At 44.6% G+C, this 16,933-nt stretch overlaps 1 protein-coding gene across 1 annotated transcript in view; it reads left to right on the forward strand.

Moving 5' to 3' along the window:
- MTUS2 (microtubule associated scaffold protein 2) overlaps positions 1-16,933 on the forward strand; it is a 479,820-nt gene that overhangs the window by 370,212 nt on the left and 92,675 nt on the right. The window contains exon 6 of the mRNA XM_075919208.2: positions 11,810-11,911. Within this exon, the coding sequence (XP_075775323.2) occupies positions 11,810-11,911 (102 nt within the window). The remainder of the gene's footprint in view (positions 1-11,809; positions 11,912-16,933) is intronic.

The raw sequence follows: 16,933 nt of genomic DNA on the forward strand, positions 1-16,933 counted from the left end.
TAAGCATCTTCTTGTAAATTCTTCCTGTCACCTAGATGATAAAGCCCTAGAAAATCTTTGTGAAAATAATGTTTTTATTAAATTGGGAGGAAGATGCACAAGCTGGCCCGAAAGGGGAAATAGGACAGTGGAGGGTTCATATTACTTTGGGGTTTTCTAGTCCCAGACAAACAAAGCTTTATTACAAATACTCTTTGCTTTTATGTTAAGGTTGATATTTTAAACTTGATAGAAGAAAGTGGCTGAGTGTCTGAATGTAGACAAAAAGGGCTGTCCTTCAAAAGAATATTCTTCGTTGAGAGACAGTCTGAAGGCTCAAAGTGTTTATTTATGTCACATTGAGACATTCAAAGTGCAAAGGATAATGGTTAGCATCGGCTGAAATTCTGCTCCAAGCAAATCTGTATTGGTACTATACAGATTCACCTCATTTATCAAAGAACATCAAAAAGTGGCATACTAAAAAGGATAGGGGATTGGGGAGGCAAAATCAGTGCTTTAAAACGTTTGAAGAAGCCATTAAAGAATAATCTATCCCACCCTCCCACTTCTGATCACTTACATGTCATAAAGTTGAGAAAAGTCATTTCGAGGAAAGATGATGAGGGATACTGCCAACCTCTTCGCTAACAGAACCCTGACCAGTGCTCACGCCAGCAATAAAGAGATAGCAGCAGCTGGCAATGAGCAGGGAAGGAAGGGAAGCAGTGAAAATAAGGCAATGAAAAATTTTATAGTAATGTTCTAAAATATTCCATTGTCTGTGCAGGGTCATCCCTACTGATATGCAAAGTAATGCAGCTGTGTGAGGTACCCCAAATTACCCCAAATGTAGTGGTTCTCTAGTAGCTGTGTACCACGTATCAGCTTTGGTGGCTAGTTCCACGACCTCAGCCAGCCAGTCTTCCCCTCCCCCCGCCTAGCTCCTGCAGCCACCCCCATCCCTTGGAGACCTGTGGCAGATGCCACGGGGGGGGGGGTGCAGAATGAGTGCTGGGGTCCGACATGGCTCCAATGAGGGGTGCTGTACGGTACAGAACTAGAAATGTCCTTGTGCCACAAGTCCTTTCCCTTCTGCCTGCAGCTTTGAACTCTGCAGGAGAAGGGGAGCAGTGGAGTTGTCAGGGGTGTGGGCAGAGCAGCCACAGTGCAGCTGTGAGAGGCCTCTGGAGGCCAATTATTGTGAAAATAGCAGCAGCTGAGTGTCCACACTACTGTACTTTTATTTTGAAATAACTATTTTGAAATTAGTGTTATTCCTCATGACAAGCAGGGGTTGTTATTTTGAAATAACCAGCCCATTATTTCGAAATAATGTTCCTCTTGTTATTTCGAAATAACTCCCTAGTGTAGACCAGGGAGTTACGTGTTTGCAGAAGCAAGCTCTGTAGCAGTTACTCTATATTTATTTCTTAAGCCTCCTGTGCAACCCACTTCCATTATGAAAGCCAAGTAGAGCTTGCAGGGGCATGTGCAGGAATTCAAATTTGATCCATTTTGCAAGGACATATTCTGTGCCCCACCCAGGAACTCATTTTCCCACCTCCATATCTGGCCTTGGGAGGAGTGCGCTACCACCCATGCACTGACAGGAGCTTATTCTTCTCTTCCCTGCTCCTTGGAGGAGTTTGCTCTTGCCCCTGCCCTGACAGGAGCTTGCTCTTCCCTGCCTGCATAGATCCAGAGCCAGAGAAGTTCTCTGCCCCTGGTGATTATGGAAAGTGGGTGCTTCTGCTTGACCCCCATGTGCATGCACTTGAAAGCTTGGAACACTGCATAGTCAGGGTTAAAATACAGGGTTAAAATACACCAACGTTACATAAATTACATGTTTCAGCAGCACTTTAAATAATGTAGGAGGAGGAGAACAGTCTTGCACAAAGGTTGCCATTAATTTTAACACAAAACATTTCTGACGGAGAAGGTAACTAGGTGAGATTTGAAATGTATGGACATTTTGAAAACGTACATCATTATAACTAGATCTAAGTAGGAAATTTATTTATGAAAGAACACATCCAAATGTATTAATGAGAGGAAAATAGCCAGCAAGCATCATGTGAAACCTTTCATGTGCTATTCTACCTGAGAAAAGACCACCTGAACAGTAAATTCTCATTAAAAATAGTAAGTTCAAGAGAGATAATATTACTGGTATTTCACTAAATCTGCTTGTCAACTAAATTGGACTACCGGGTATAGATCTCCTGCAATTAATGCAAATGGGCTCCTTTAGCTGCTGCTCCACAGTGATTCAGGCAGTTAAAAAAAAGCAGGTGAGGGGCTTAGCTTGGGACAATAACAATAAAAGATCATTGTCATGCAAATTGTTTTGATGACATGAATTGATTGCTTTGTTAGTGGTCTGTGAAAGCAATATATTTAATTAGCTTTTATTAATCTGTTTGTACATTGCTTTTTGTGCATTGGATTACTGGACCTCTTTCATTTTTGTATACCTGACAATGCATGAAAGATTTTTAAAAAGAATTAATTTGAGTATGAAAATTGGGACACGTCCTTTAATTCCACTGAAATACATTAGCCTAGAAGAGTTGTCTTGAGGAATGCAGTGGAAAAATGATTAACATTTCAATTCTATTTTGTTTTAAACCCTAGAGCCATGCACCCTTGAGCTTTGAGAAGTTCTGATATAGAAGCAAACTTTGTAGTTCAGAGTCATTCCTTTTTTTCTTTTTTTAAATGGGCTTCTTTTCAGTAGGGGTAATTGTCACGTATGATCTAGGAGCCACATAAATCCTGAATTTTCTGCTTTCCCTCTCTGAATATGCAGGGGCAGCTGGAAGAAGTATTCTAAGAATGTGTGCTCTTTCACTTATTTTTGGTCTCATTTTTGCAAGTAAGTTAGGCTTGTCTTCACTGCAAGTTTGATTTATAACTCAAGTATATAGCCCCTAACCCAAGCCCCATCCACATATTAAACCTGTAAGTGCAATGGTGTTGTTAACTCAATTTGGCTGGCCCACCAGGGTATAGCTCCAGGTCAAGTGAGAGCAATTCATCAGCACTAACACGACTCCTTTGCATTATGGGCACAAGCTAGACCACCAGTGCTTTCCAACAACTCCCTTTGTGCTGAAAAAGGACAGACAAATTCTCTCAGGAATCACTGGGAAATAATTCGTAGACCATCTCAGCCTAGTGCAGCACTAAGAACAATGAGATATGCCCTCTGAAGCATTAGTGCCACACACAAATGAGTACAGCACCTGTGCAAACCTATAGATGCAGCGACTTCAGGACTATTTCACAGTGTGGCTGCCCTCACTTCAACTTTGTTAACTTGTGAGGTGCTAACTCACAAGTTCTCTGCAACAGACAGGTCTACACTACTAACTCTGCATCTGGGCAGCTGCACTGCTTAATGCTATAGTGAAGAGGCTCTGTGCTGAGTGGAGAGACTACTCTCATTAGCATCATTAACCCACCTCTTTGAGAGATGGTAGGTATGTTGATGGGAGAAGCCCACTTGCCGTGACAGTGCTGTCTGCATCAGGGGTAAGGTCAGTACAACTATGTGTCACACCCTTTGGCAACATAGTTATACCAAAGTAAGTCTGAGGTGTAGGCCAGCCCAGAGCCTTTGAGTGTGAGATTCCCATAGAAGGCAGTTGCAGTGACACACATGAGGTGTTGGAGGCTCCCTAAACATTTGACCATAAAAAGAAAAATTATATGTTAACTCTTTAGGAAGTGGAAGGATTTTCTATTCTATGCAAATATCTTTTGATGAAATAGTCACCTCATGGTAAAATTACTATTGCCCCTCTCTAGGAACGTGCACAGTTTGAGCGCAATGACAACATCAATGAGAAATTCACAGATAGCTGGGTTTTCTCTGCTTTGCTAGTGAAATAATGACAACGAGCACAGTGACGTGCAAATTGCACTTATTTAAATTAGCTTCTTCACAGTCAAAATAAAACCAGTAAACCTCATCCCACGAGGAATAACGGGGCTGCCGACAAAGGGCTTTGATGTCGGCAGGGGAGCGTCCAGACTAGCGCGCTGAGCGGACAAACAGCTGATCAGCTGTTTGTCAGCTCAGCGTGGCAGCCATGTAAATTTAAATGAAGCTGCGATCATTTAAATCGCGGCTTCATTTGCCTTTGCCTACAACCCTAATCAACATGGCTCCATCAATGGAGCCATGTAGTCTAGACACATGAGTTACTTCAGAAATCTTGGGTGAATACCCTTTGGTCTTGATAACTTTATTTGTTCCAAAACTGCCTCTCTTGACACCTCAATCTAGGAGGTGGAAATGTATGTACAACATACTATCAAGCTGTTTATAGCCTCAAGAAGTTCCCCCAATAAGTTGGCCCAGAGGTTCACCCCTTTAAATGGGGAGAATTGTGTATAAAAGGGTTACATGAGTCCATGAAATCCACAATAGATGGAAGAGATCAAGTATTTTATATTATCTTCGCAATTGAACTCTGGTATATTAATAAAGTTACCCCAAAATGCTGCACTTATTTCAAGAAACCTTTATATAAAATTTTCTTGTATGCCAGACTTTGATTTTTGAAGTGATTAGTTTAATATATTTTTGTCTTTTTTCTCTTATTTTTGTTTTACACAAGCTCCATATGAAAAAATATCTCCATTTAAAAAATGTCAGAAAATAATCACCTTGATATATGCCAAAGAAATCGTCTTTGTTCTCTTATCTCTTACCAGGTGACTTCAAACTTGAAACGAACAGAAAAACTACAAGCGTTAGCTGTTTCTAGTTGGACAAACGTAGTCTTTCTTCTACATCCATTTATTTATTCACATCCTTTCTGTGTCTCATAGATCACAGGAGGTACAGAATCTCTAGAGAGAATTGGATTGTTTTTAATCCACAGAATCCATCATGCTTCTAGCTTTGCTCATTTTGTCTCAAACATTGTGGGCACCGGTGTCTCATTACTCACCATAGACATGACTAGTCATGAGTATCATGAGAGGAGGGGGAGGGGAGAAGCAGAAGAAGCGTTGTGTGTGTATTTTGTCTATCAGAATAGAAAACACTTCCTTGGCTTTTGTTTTATATTTTTTAAATTCACGAAATTCATTATTAATTAATATAATATGCCTCAGAACAATTGCTGTCCTAACTCACAACAAGTAGTTACACTGCACTGTTAATGATATATATATATATAATATATATACAGCATCTTGAGATTTGTTCAGGAATGAACATTCAGTATTAAATTGCCAATATGTTTCCAATCTAAAGACTAGACTGGCAAATACACAGTAGGGATCAATGCTGCACTGGACTCAGGAAAAAGGCCTGGATAATATAATAGATTTTTTTAAATTTTCTATGATAAAATTCCATATAGTTTGGGAAAAGAAAAACACATTTTAGGGGTTTGCTCAGAGCCAAATTACTGGTGAATGACTCACAATCTCTTCAGTGTTATGATAAGAGAAGAGCTCCCATTTTTAATAGCTGCATTAGATTTTTATACCTTTATCGTTGCACTTTGTGTGCAGTTTGATGCAAACTACATCGTTCTAATTTGGAAATTTAAATAAAGACACATGCAAACAAATGTTAAAAATAGCACTTAAATTACATAAACTGAGCCCATAATTGCACCCACAGAGAGACGCTTATGCATGCAGTTAGCCACACTGCAAACAGCAATCCCTATTTCCACATGCAAATGCAAGCTTCGGGAGAGCTACTACAGCACTTAAGGTGAAGTTTTTGGAAAGGCGGTACAGAGACTTGTTTTAAATAAATACAACAATGAATAGCACATGGCTTGAGTTCTGGCTGCCTCAGGGACCATCTCTCTCTGCAAGATCTGTCTGTTAAGGCTAAACTGCCGCACAGAGTCCAACACATCCTAATGTGTGGGGACTAGTGGCGAGACATTCTCATTGGAAGGGCCTTGATTCGTAAATCTGATCCTGCAGCTGGTCAGAGAGAAGCTACATTTTTAACTTTTTAGAATACGGTGCCTGCAGGTGATAGGCTTTGCTGAGAAGCCCAGTGTTTGCTTCTGGGGATTAAGCTACTATCTTTTGCCTTTCACTCTCTTCCTAAATCCCTGCTCTCAAAACATCAGGAAGTCCACAGTGCTACAGCTAGTCTATTCTCCCTCCTAAGAGTAAGACCACAGCCATCAACCCCTGTCATCGTTATCAGCTCCTTAGCCAACTTCACATCTAATTACAAATTGCCCTTCCAGCTTTTAAAATTCTCCAAGGACTTGCTTCATCCCACTCCTCTCACTTTGTATCCACCTAGTTCTCAGCTTCGCCAATCTCTCTCCCTTCTCTCCCCGTCTTCCCAGTTGGAAGTCATTTCTGTCGCTGTGCTGCTCCATCTGCTCAGAATTTCTTCTCCACCTCTCTCTGGGTCACTAAGTTGCTTTCAAATTATTCTGTCAACCTAGTTTCTAGAACAAGGGTTAGGTCAACTTAACTGAATTGCTCTGGGATATGGATTTTTTTACAACTTTGAGTGAGGTGAAGAAAAGTCCTTTGAGGGTAAGTCGCATCCATGAATATCAGGTGAAACAAAAAAAATCTATTAACATGTGAGAGTTTTACTTACCTATATCTCTAAGGGTATGTCTACACTGCACACTTATTTCGGAATAAGCTATTCCGGAAGAAATACTCCAAAATAGCATATTTCAAAATAGCACATCTACACTACAGGGAAACCTCAAAATTAGCCTGAGTTAGGCTTCCCTAATGTGGATGCGCCCACCGACAACCTGGGCCGGCCCCGGCCCCGGAGTGCGGCGCGCTGGAGACGCCGGCCCCAGGCGCGCGACACACACCGGCGCCTGGGGCGCGGCGCTCTGGCGGCGCCAGCTCCGGGGCACATGCGGGCGCGCGGCGCCAGCCCCGGGCGCGCGGCTCGGGCGGCAGCGCCGGCCCCGGGCCCACGGCACAAGGCGCTCGGGCGGCCCCGGCCCCGGCCCTGGGGCACATGCCGGCGCCGGGTGCAAGGGTATCCCCACCCCTGGCGTGCCCCAGGATGCGCGGCCCCGCCCCCAGGCGCCCGGAGTGTGAGTGGCCCCGCCCCCAGGCGCCCGGGAGCCTCTAAAGGTTGGGGACCACTGCACTAGGGAGTAATTACTTTGAATGGCCCTGGGGAGGAACTATTTCAAAATAGTAACAGTGGAGCATCCACACTATAGCTATTTCGAAATAGCTATTTCGGAATAGGCATTATTCCTTGTGGAATGAAGTTTACAGAAGTTGGAATAAGCCGTCCATTATTTTGAATTTATTTCCTAATAACGGAATTGCTGTGTGGACACTCACATAGTTATTTCGAAATAACGTCAAGTGAATCCATAAAAGAGATTTACCTTGTCCTTAAAACTCTCAGAAAGAAATTCTAAAACCTCACACTAAAAAGTTTTGTCCCCTATGCCTCCCTTTGGAAACAAACAAAAGAATATATTGTACTGGGTGGCATGGTTCAGGGCTAACTACTCCTGTCATTTTTCTGGTGTCTAAGGGCACCTCTTCATGTGGCAGCCCCCATGTTAGCTCAACCTGAGGTGGAATTTGCAGTTCTCCCACATTCAGACTGGGCCCTGGGCCCTAGTACCATTGTGTGTCAACTTTTTTTACCCAGCATGTCTGAGTTTGGTTACCTCCAATTCTTTCTTCAGGGAATGTGTGAGCAGTGGTATGTAGTGATCAGGCAGCTTTCTTAGAACAGAGATATTGTTTGACAGCAGAAATAAGCCATTCGAGAAAAAAACAGATTTTAAGGGAACAAACAATGAAAACACATGTCTCTTTTACTGATAGGCTTATCAACCCTTATGATAACTTAGGCAGTCCTAATTTCTTCTGGAAAAACTTAAAAAACAACAAATAGTCTAGTAGCATTTTAAAGACTAACAAAACATGTAGATGGTATCATGAGCCTTCGTGGGCACAGCACATTTCTTCACATGAAGAAGTCATCTGAAGAAATGGGCTGTGCCCACAAAAACTCATAATACCATCTACATGTTTTGTTAGTCTTTAAAATGCCACCAGACTATTCGTTGTTTTTTAAGTTTTTCCTGTTAGACTAACTCAGCTACCTCTCTGAAACTAAATTTTTTAGGCACCTACAGAGGGTCCCATGTTTCAGTCTGGTTCCCCCAAACAACCTTTCACCCCTTCTACAGAGAAGGGCCCTTTTAACATTGCCAGAGTGTTGATGTGTTATGTGCTTTTCTGTCCTAATCAAAACCTGTTTTGTAGAGTGGCTTGAAAAGGAGGCAAAAATCAAAGCAAATAGTTCTGATGTTGTCCCTTAACAAAGCTTAAGTATTTGATAAGTGGTGGCTATCTTCAGATATTTTTCCTTCTTGCTTATTTTTCCACCTGTATTAAACTAATAGCATATGTCTACACTACAGCATTAATTCGAGTTATCTTAATTCGAAATAGTTAATCCAAATTAAGTTAATTTGAATTAATGCATCTACACACAAAATGCAGTTCGAATTAGCGTTTTGCTAATTAGAAATAGCGCGTCCACACTGAGTGGACATTGATTCGGATTTAAGACCGGCCGGAATCAGGTCAGGGGTAGGGCATCAGGTCAGGAGTGTCTTTGTGTGGCTGTTGCCTGAGGCTATCTGAGGCTTGTGCTTAAAAGGACACACACACATGTCCCAGGTGTCCCTGTTTGCTTGCCTGCCTCGCTGAGGGACAGCAAAGCATTTGTGTCTCTGCATGCTCTTGTTGCCCTCACTTGGGACATCACAGCACTCTGCAACATGGAGCCAGAGCTGCCCCTGGGTACTCTGGTGCTTCTCGTGAACATGTTGCTGCAAGCCTGGCTGCACTTTCTGTAGGCTGTCATCCGGGAGGTCCATTGGGGGGCTGTCAGTATCCAGGAGGCCCTGCAGGAGAGCTTCCACCCTGAGGAGCACTAAGAACCTCCCTGGTCTGCCCCACTGGAGGCTTGTACCTCATTCCTCCCTCACATCCTTCCACTTAACCCTCCCCCCAGCCCCACTTCCTGATGTCAAATAAAATACATGTATTTTCATGAACACAAACTACCTTTATTTAATAAAACTGGGGGTGGAGGGATGAAACTCTGGTGAGACTAGGGAAAGGAGGTGGGAGAGGGGAAGAGAGAGGGTGGGAGAGGGGAGGGGGAAACCTTGGAAGAGGGAGCTGGAAGGGGAAGCAAGGGGGAGGGGAAGCTCAGGGTTGGGAGTCTCGCCAGACCACCTTGATTTTCATGCAAACCTGCTCCTGGGATCGCATGTGGCCTTTGGTTGCCAGGCTGGCAGCTATCCTGCCATAGACGGCCGCGTTCCTCCATATAGTACGGAGATCATGGACGTTGGGGGCATCCCCCCCCAAACCTGAGTAAGGTCCACCCTGATCTCCGCCCTGGACCAGGAAGGCACCCACCTTTTCTGGGCCCTGGCAAGCTCCTGGGAGCTGGCAGACTGCTCCTGGGGAGCGGTGGAGGGCTGGCTGCCAGTGGCTTGCTGGCTCATGTTTTGGGGCCACTGGGTCAGGGGCAGTGATTGCTGGCTCTGTGCTGGCAGGCTTGGAATTGGCACAGGCCCTGTGTCCAGAGTCAACCCCTTTAAGGGCTCTGGGGAGAGTGGAGGAGGGAGAGAAGTGTTCTTGCTTGAGGCTGGAGTGGTCACCAGGGCACCCTGGGAAGGCTGGAGGCCCCCTATTTTGAAATAAGTGTCTACACAGCACTTATTTCGAATTAGCTAATTCGAGTTTGGTGTTACTCCTCGTAGAATGAGGTTTATCAAATTCGAATTAAGTGTCTCGCTATTTCGAATTAAATTCGAAATAGCGGTTTGCCTGTGTAGACACTATTAAAGTTAATTCAGAATTAACTTGGATGTGTAGACATACCCATAGTCACACAGAAAACAATCCAACAACTAAACTAACGTATGATTTTCATAAATTATTACAAAGCAGCTCCAAACCTCTCACATATGGCATCTGTTCTGTTCTGAGTTACAACAGTGTTAATCTGGAATAATTGCTACTGGAGTAACTTCAAATTTACATTGATATAACTGAGAGAAGAATTTAACAATCTCTGTGTGTGCTGTTGTTACACAAGTGCTCTATAAAAGAGAGAGATCTGTTTGAATGTAATGTTTAAAATTGCCAGTAGGTGGCACTAAAGAATATGCAGCATAGTTCCCTGTATTGTAGAACTGATAAAACTGGTTGTACACTGCACATGTCCTCTTGTGTGTAGTTCATTTTGTGCAACTCTTAACATAGAGGGGACGAGAAGGTGGTGTGTCAAAAAAAACAGGGCTTATTGTGAGACCCTACCTGTAACTCTAACTACAGCTTTGGACATTATGTAAACTGTTAATCCAACAAGCATTATTACCTGCAGGATTTTAATCTTAAAAGAAGATTAGCAAACTCTACTATCCATTCCCCATATGCAACACACAGATTCGAATGAAGCATCATGAAACAAGGTCTTAGATGTGGAACTAGCCACTGAAATTGCAAAATGTTGTTTTTAAATTGTACCAGGCTTTGTTTTTCTGCCTCAGTTATCCTCCAGGGAACACAGTGTATTGTCAGTCCTCTGTTTGTCATTTCCTTAGACATATGAATGTAAGCATGAAAGATGCTGAAGTTTTATAATATGGAAAATGGTTTATCCTATACCAGAGATCATTTTTGTGTTCCCTTTGGTTTTATTGTATTTCCAATAGCATTCGCTGTTACTGAGTCTGAGAATTACAATTTAAAAAAATTGCAAGTACTAAAAATAAAAAAGGCAAACAAATGGGAAAATATTCCACCTTAATGGATTTACAGCTATAAAAATTATTTCTGTAACAGACAAAACCAGTCAAGGAACCGGACCAGAGACCATATAAAGAAGGCTGGTGACAGACTTTGCCAGGCCCTGGGCAATGGGCGGGGGAGGGGAGGAATTCAGTTCTGGGCCCCCTGGAAGGGGTGGAGCCTCAGGAGGAAAGGATGGGGCTAGGAGCAGCCAGTCTTCAGCATTGCCTGGACAGTCCACACCTCCTGCAGCCAGTCCCCATGGTGGGCTCCAGAGGCAATTTAAAGGGCCTGGGACTCCTGCCTCTGTGGTACTGGCAATAGCAGCCCATAGTGCCAGGCCTTTTACATTGCTGGACCTTGGGACAATTTTCTCTTTTGCCCCATCAGCAATTCTGCCGATAAACAATAGGCTCTCTGATTACAGTTCTACTCATCATGATTCTGGCTTGCTCTTAGCTCCACTTTGGGGCTACTTGATGAGTGCAACAATATTCTCACCTTGTTAAGGCTCAAAAATTAAATTCCTGTTTGTAAGAACAGGTAAAACATCTCACAAATAACATGGTGCTGTAAACCAGAATAAGCGTCATATGCCAGATTTTAGGGATTCGTCTGCTCATGAGTGAAGTACACCACATGCAGAAGGCCAGAAGATTTGCAGAGTGCACCTATATAGCCTTGTGCTGGCCCTCATCAGTGTGGGAATTTCACCTCAGTTTGCATGTGCAGAGCTGCATCTTTGCAGAGCCACACGGTTGGTTAAATGTATAACTGGCCACGTGTTCGCTTAAATGCTCAGTTGGCACACAGCATCATGATAGCTTTGAGCATGCCATAGGCCTGTGGGATTGTGCACATGCAAAATTCCTATGCAAAGCTTTCAATATCTGGCCCAAAAGTAATATTGAAAAAGTATTTGTGTTTTGCCATGCTGTTACACGTCTTATAGCCATGCTTCTGTGTGGTTGCAAATAAAGTAATGATTGAGTTTATTTTTTTAAAGCAGGTTTGAAGAAAGAAGTACAAAAAGATCAAGATGCAAATAAACCCACTGTGTCATCCCCTAAGAGATTAGCAGTATCAGCAACCAAGCTCCATTCACCAGGTATTTATGAACCACAAGAACTCTCTTTTGAGGGAAGATTTAAACTTGTCGAATTTGCAGCTCTTGTTAATAGACAAACATCTGAGACCCACTATTGTTAAAAGAAGATTGATGGTGTCCAAGTCTCATTAATCAGGCAACGAGTGCAGGTGGCTTCATCATAGTCATACATGAAGTGAACAGTCTTATGTTCTCCCTGGTAGTAAAGTAAAACCATCTGTCTTCCAATACAGAGTCATGGCTGTTCAATGTTTAAAGGCACAAGGATCATTTTAAAATATTATTTTTACTTTAAAAAAAGAAAACCAATATAGTAACTAAATCCTCCATGTAATATAATCACCAACAGTAACAGTACACCACTTAATATCTGAGGTCACTGACGTGCAAAAGTGTTGTGTTTCCTAGGTTATTTCTGTAGCTAACTGGGAAATAAAAGATGATCTTTAGAAATAATCTTCAGAGAGCTAAAGGGAAACTGTCAGCTTAACCATTAATGTTGTAAACAACCCCCTTACTTTAAGGAGTTACCAGTAAAAACTTAGATCCAGCTAAAATCCTTTCTAAAAATCCAAAGTACATCTCATTGTTTATGCTTTTTAGGCCACATTTACACCTGTATTTAAGCACCTAATAGGCAGAGGTGTGCTGTAAATCTGTACCTGTGGGCTTGATCCAAACACCATTGAAATCACGAGCCCATTTACTTCAGTGGGCTTTGAATTAAGCCCTTTGGGTATGTCTACACTACCCCGCTAGTTCGAACTAGCGGGGTAATGTAGGCATACCGCACTTGCAAATGAAGCCCGGGATTTGAATTTCCCGGGCTTCATTTGCATAAGCCGGGCGCCGCCATTTTTAAATCCCGGCTGGTTTGAACCCCGTGCCGCACGGCTACACGCGGCACGGAGTAGCTAGTTCAGACTAGGCTTCCTAGTTCAAACTCCTCGTGGAACGAGGAGTAACGGTAGTTCGAACTAGGAAGCCTAGTCCGAACTACCTAGTTCGTGCCGCGTGTAGCCGCGCAGCACGGGGTTCGAACCAGCCGGGATTTAAAAATGGCAGCGCCCAGTTTATGCAAATGAAGCCCGGGAAATTCAAATCCCGGGCTTCATTTGCAAGTGCGGTATGCCTACATTACCCCACTAGTTCGAACTAGCGGGGTAGTGTAGACATACCCTTTGATTTCTTAGATCAGACCTTTAAAATCACTGAAGTCAGTTTCACTTTCAGCTTCTTAGTGCTACTGTATTTGGGTTAAGAAGAGTTCAAGGGGGGAAATTGTGTTTTCTCTCTCTATATATATAAAAGCTTTTCCTGAAGGACAACTAAGAGTATGTCTACACTACAGAGTTAGTTCGAACTAACGGATGTTAGTTCGAACTAACTTTAATAGGCGCTACACTAGCGCTCCACTAGTTCGAATTTAATTTGAACTAGCGGAGCGCTTAGTTCGAACTAGGTAAACCTCATTTTACGAGAATTAAGCCTAGTTCGAACTAGCTAGTTCGAATTAAGGGCTGTGTAGACCCTTAATTCGAACTAGTGGGAGGCTAAGGCTTCCCAGGTTTCCCTGGTGGCCACTCTGGCCAACACCAGGGAAACTCTATGCCCCCCTCCCGGCCCCGGACCCCTTAAAGGGGCACGGGCTGGCTACGGTGCCCGTGCCAGGTGCAAGCCTGCCAGCACCCAGCCAGCAGACCCTGCACCTGGCACGGATCGAACCAGCCACCCGATGCCCCCCAGCCCTCCCCCTCTTCCCGGGACCAGGCTGGCGGCTCCCGGGAGCTTGCCCAGGACCGCAAGAGGCGGGCACCCGCCTGGGCTAGTGCGGACATCGTGGACCTCGTCCACAATCTCCGCACTAGGCACAGGAAGGTGGCCGTCTAGGGCAGGAGAGCTGCCAGCCTGGCCATCCAGGAGCAGGTGTGCATGAAAATCAAGGGGGTCCACTGAGACCCCCGACCCTGAGCTTACAATGGCCGTCCTGGGTCAGACCAAAGGTCCATCTAGCCCAGTAGCCTGTCTGCCGACAGCAGCCAACCCTAGGGACCCTGGAGGGGATGGACCGGAGACAGTGACCAAGCCATTTGTCTCGTGCCATCCCTCTCCAGCCTTCCACAAACTTTGGGCAGGGACACCACTCCTACCCCCTGGCTAATAGCACTCCATGGACCCAACCTCCATCACTTTATCTCACTTCCCTTTAAACTCTGTTCTAGTTGTAGCCTTCACAGCCTCCTGCAGCAAGGAGTTCCACAGGTTGACTCTTTGCTTTGTGAAGAAGAACTTTCTGTTACTAGTTTGAAGCCTGCTACCCATTCCTTTCCTTTGGTGTCCTCTAGTCCTTCTATTATGGGAACTAATGAAGAACTTTTCTTTATGCACCCTTTCCACACCACTCATGCTTTTATAGACCTCTATCATATCCCCCCTCAGTCTCCTCTTTTCTAAGCTGAGAAGTCCCAGTCTCTTTAGCCTCTCTTCATATGGGACCTGTTCCCAACCCCTGATTATTTTAGTTGCCCTCCCCTCTCCCAGCCTCTCTCTTCCCCTCTCCCACCTCATTTTCCCAGTCTCCCCCAGTTTTGTTCAATAAGGACAGATTCCATTTTTGAACACAATTGTCCTTTATTTTGTACATCAAGAAAAGGGGCTAGGGAAGGGTAAGTGGAAGGAGGTGAGGGAGGAATGGGGCATGAGCCCCCGATGGGGAGGACTGGGCTGGCTCTGTGGGCTTCTGGGGGTGGAAGCTCTCCTGCAGCCCCCCAGTTGCCCCCTCTCCCTAGATGGCAGCCTGTGGCAAGTGCAGCTGGGCTGATGGCCGAGTGGTGTGATGTTCCCAGTGTGGGCATTCCGGGCACTCCAAGCCAGGACTGGTTTTCAAGCGGGGCACCCCTGATAACTGTCTGTCCGGGGTGGGGGTCGGGACCCTTTAAGCACAGCCCTTGGCTAGCCTGACACAGCATCTCCACGCTCTAAGTCCTCCTCTGATGCCCTGCCGGCACTGCTTCCGGCCATCCTTAAGCCCAGTTCAGGGTCCACTTAATGTGGACTTGCTAGTTCGAATTAGCAAAACGCTAATTCGAACTAGTTTTTAGTTCTAGACGCGTTAGTTCGAATTAGCTTAGTTCGAATTAACTAATTCGAACTAAGTTAGTTCGAATTAGCGCTGTAGTGTAGACATACCCAGAGTGATGTCATCACATCACTCTGTGTCCTGCCTGACTCCTCCCTCCCACTTTCCCAGTCCTTGGCTGCTTGTCCCTCCTCCCCCTTCCCTGGTGCCCAGGCCAGAGCGCGGGGCCTGTCAAGGTGCTGGGGCGGGTGGGTGGAGAGGTGAAAGCTGCACAGCCACCCCTCTACCCCCTTGAGCACCAAGGAGTGTGGGCAGAAGCCATGTGGCCCCTCCCAGTGCTGGGGAGGGGGCAGAAGCTGTAAATCACACAGCCCCGCCCCTCCCCTCCCTGGTGTTCAGGGGATTGAAAGGCACATGGCACTGGGAGCCACGAGCTGTATGGCACTGCATGGCCACTCCCCTTTCCCTCCTCCCCAGTGCTTGGGAGGGCAGAAGCCATGTGGCGCCAGGAGCCATACAGCCCCATCCTTCCCAGTGGTGGGGGGAAGGAGGAGTGGAAGCCTCACGGCACCACGAGCAGTGAGGCATGAGCTGCTTGGCATCGGGAGTCATGCAGCCCCTCTCCTCCTGCCTGGTGCTCAGGGAGGCAGAAGCCATGTGGTGCCAGGAAGCATACAGTTCCTCCCCTCCCCACCGCCTACTATAGCCCTAAATTAATAAACAAAAGAGCATCTATCTGCCTATTCACTTTAGTGACTTACCATTGACATCATTTAAAACACACACATCAGGATTCCCATATTTGTAAATACACTGCAGCAATTCTATCGCATGTCACCCCCAGCCAACAAAACGAAAGGTTAAAACCAATGAAAGGTTAAACCCAATCTTCCCTTCCCAGCTACTATTCCTCCTCTTCTTCAGATGCGTTCAAAGATAAGCATTCAAGTTGGCTTAGATCATGTGGAGTCAGGGAGTGAGTTCTAAAGGGAAGGGCATCTTAATGAAGAAAGCCAGGCCAGCAGCACCCCCTTATTTATAGCATAGGGGCTCCAATTTAAGCACCTCACTGGTTAAAGCTGTGGTACAATGGCCCAGGAAGAGCTGATTTAAAAATAATTATTTCTGATAGAATTGTAAAGGAAGTTACTGGAATGTTTGCAATGGCTTTTGTAATGCTTCCTGCTTTTAGAAAGACCTAAATTTCCAAATTCCTAATAATTTTCATTGCCTTAATGTCTGGGTGCCCAACCTGAGACAGGTGAAAGGGCCCCGATTTGCATAAAGGGCTAAGTCCTTGCCCTCTGATGATCAGGTCCTTGTAGGGTGTCTCAGGCAGTGGGCCCCAAAATGATGGCACCATAAAATCATCAGTCACTTTTGAAAATTTAACCTCGATAAAAATATAAGGGTTTTTTCAATGGCCTTTTGCTTCCTTGAAACAAAAATAATAAAATAAAAAAAGAAAATAGGATGCTAGGAATTATTAAAAAGGGATAGAAAATAAGATGAAGAATATCTTACTGCCCCTATATAAAACTATAGTACGCCCACATCTTGAATAATGCATACAGATGTGGTCTCCTCACCTGAAAAAAGATATTTTGGCATTAGAAAAGGTTTAGAAAAGGGCAACTAAAATGATTAGGGGTTTGGAACGGGTCCCGTATGAGGAGAGGCTAAAGAGACTGGGTTTTTCAGTTTAGAAAAGAGGAGACTGAGGGGGGATATGATGGAGGTATATAAAATCATGAGTGGTGTGGAGAGGGTGAATAAGGGAAAGTTATTTACTTGTTCCCATAATATAAGAACTAGAGGACACCAAATGAAATTAATGGGTAGCAAGTTTAAAACTAATGAAAGAAAGTTCTTCTTCTCACCGTAGTCAACCTGTGGAACTCCTTGCCAGAGAAGGCTCGGACTATAACAGTTTAAAAAAGAGC

This window comes from Pelodiscus sinensis, chromosome 1 (genome assembly GCF_052426305.1).
Source record: "Pelodiscus sinensis isolate ZL-2025 chromosome 1, ASM5242630v1, whole genome shotgun sequence".
NCBI lineage: Eukaryota > Metazoa > Chordata > Testudines > Trionychidae > Pelodiscus > Pelodiscus sinensis.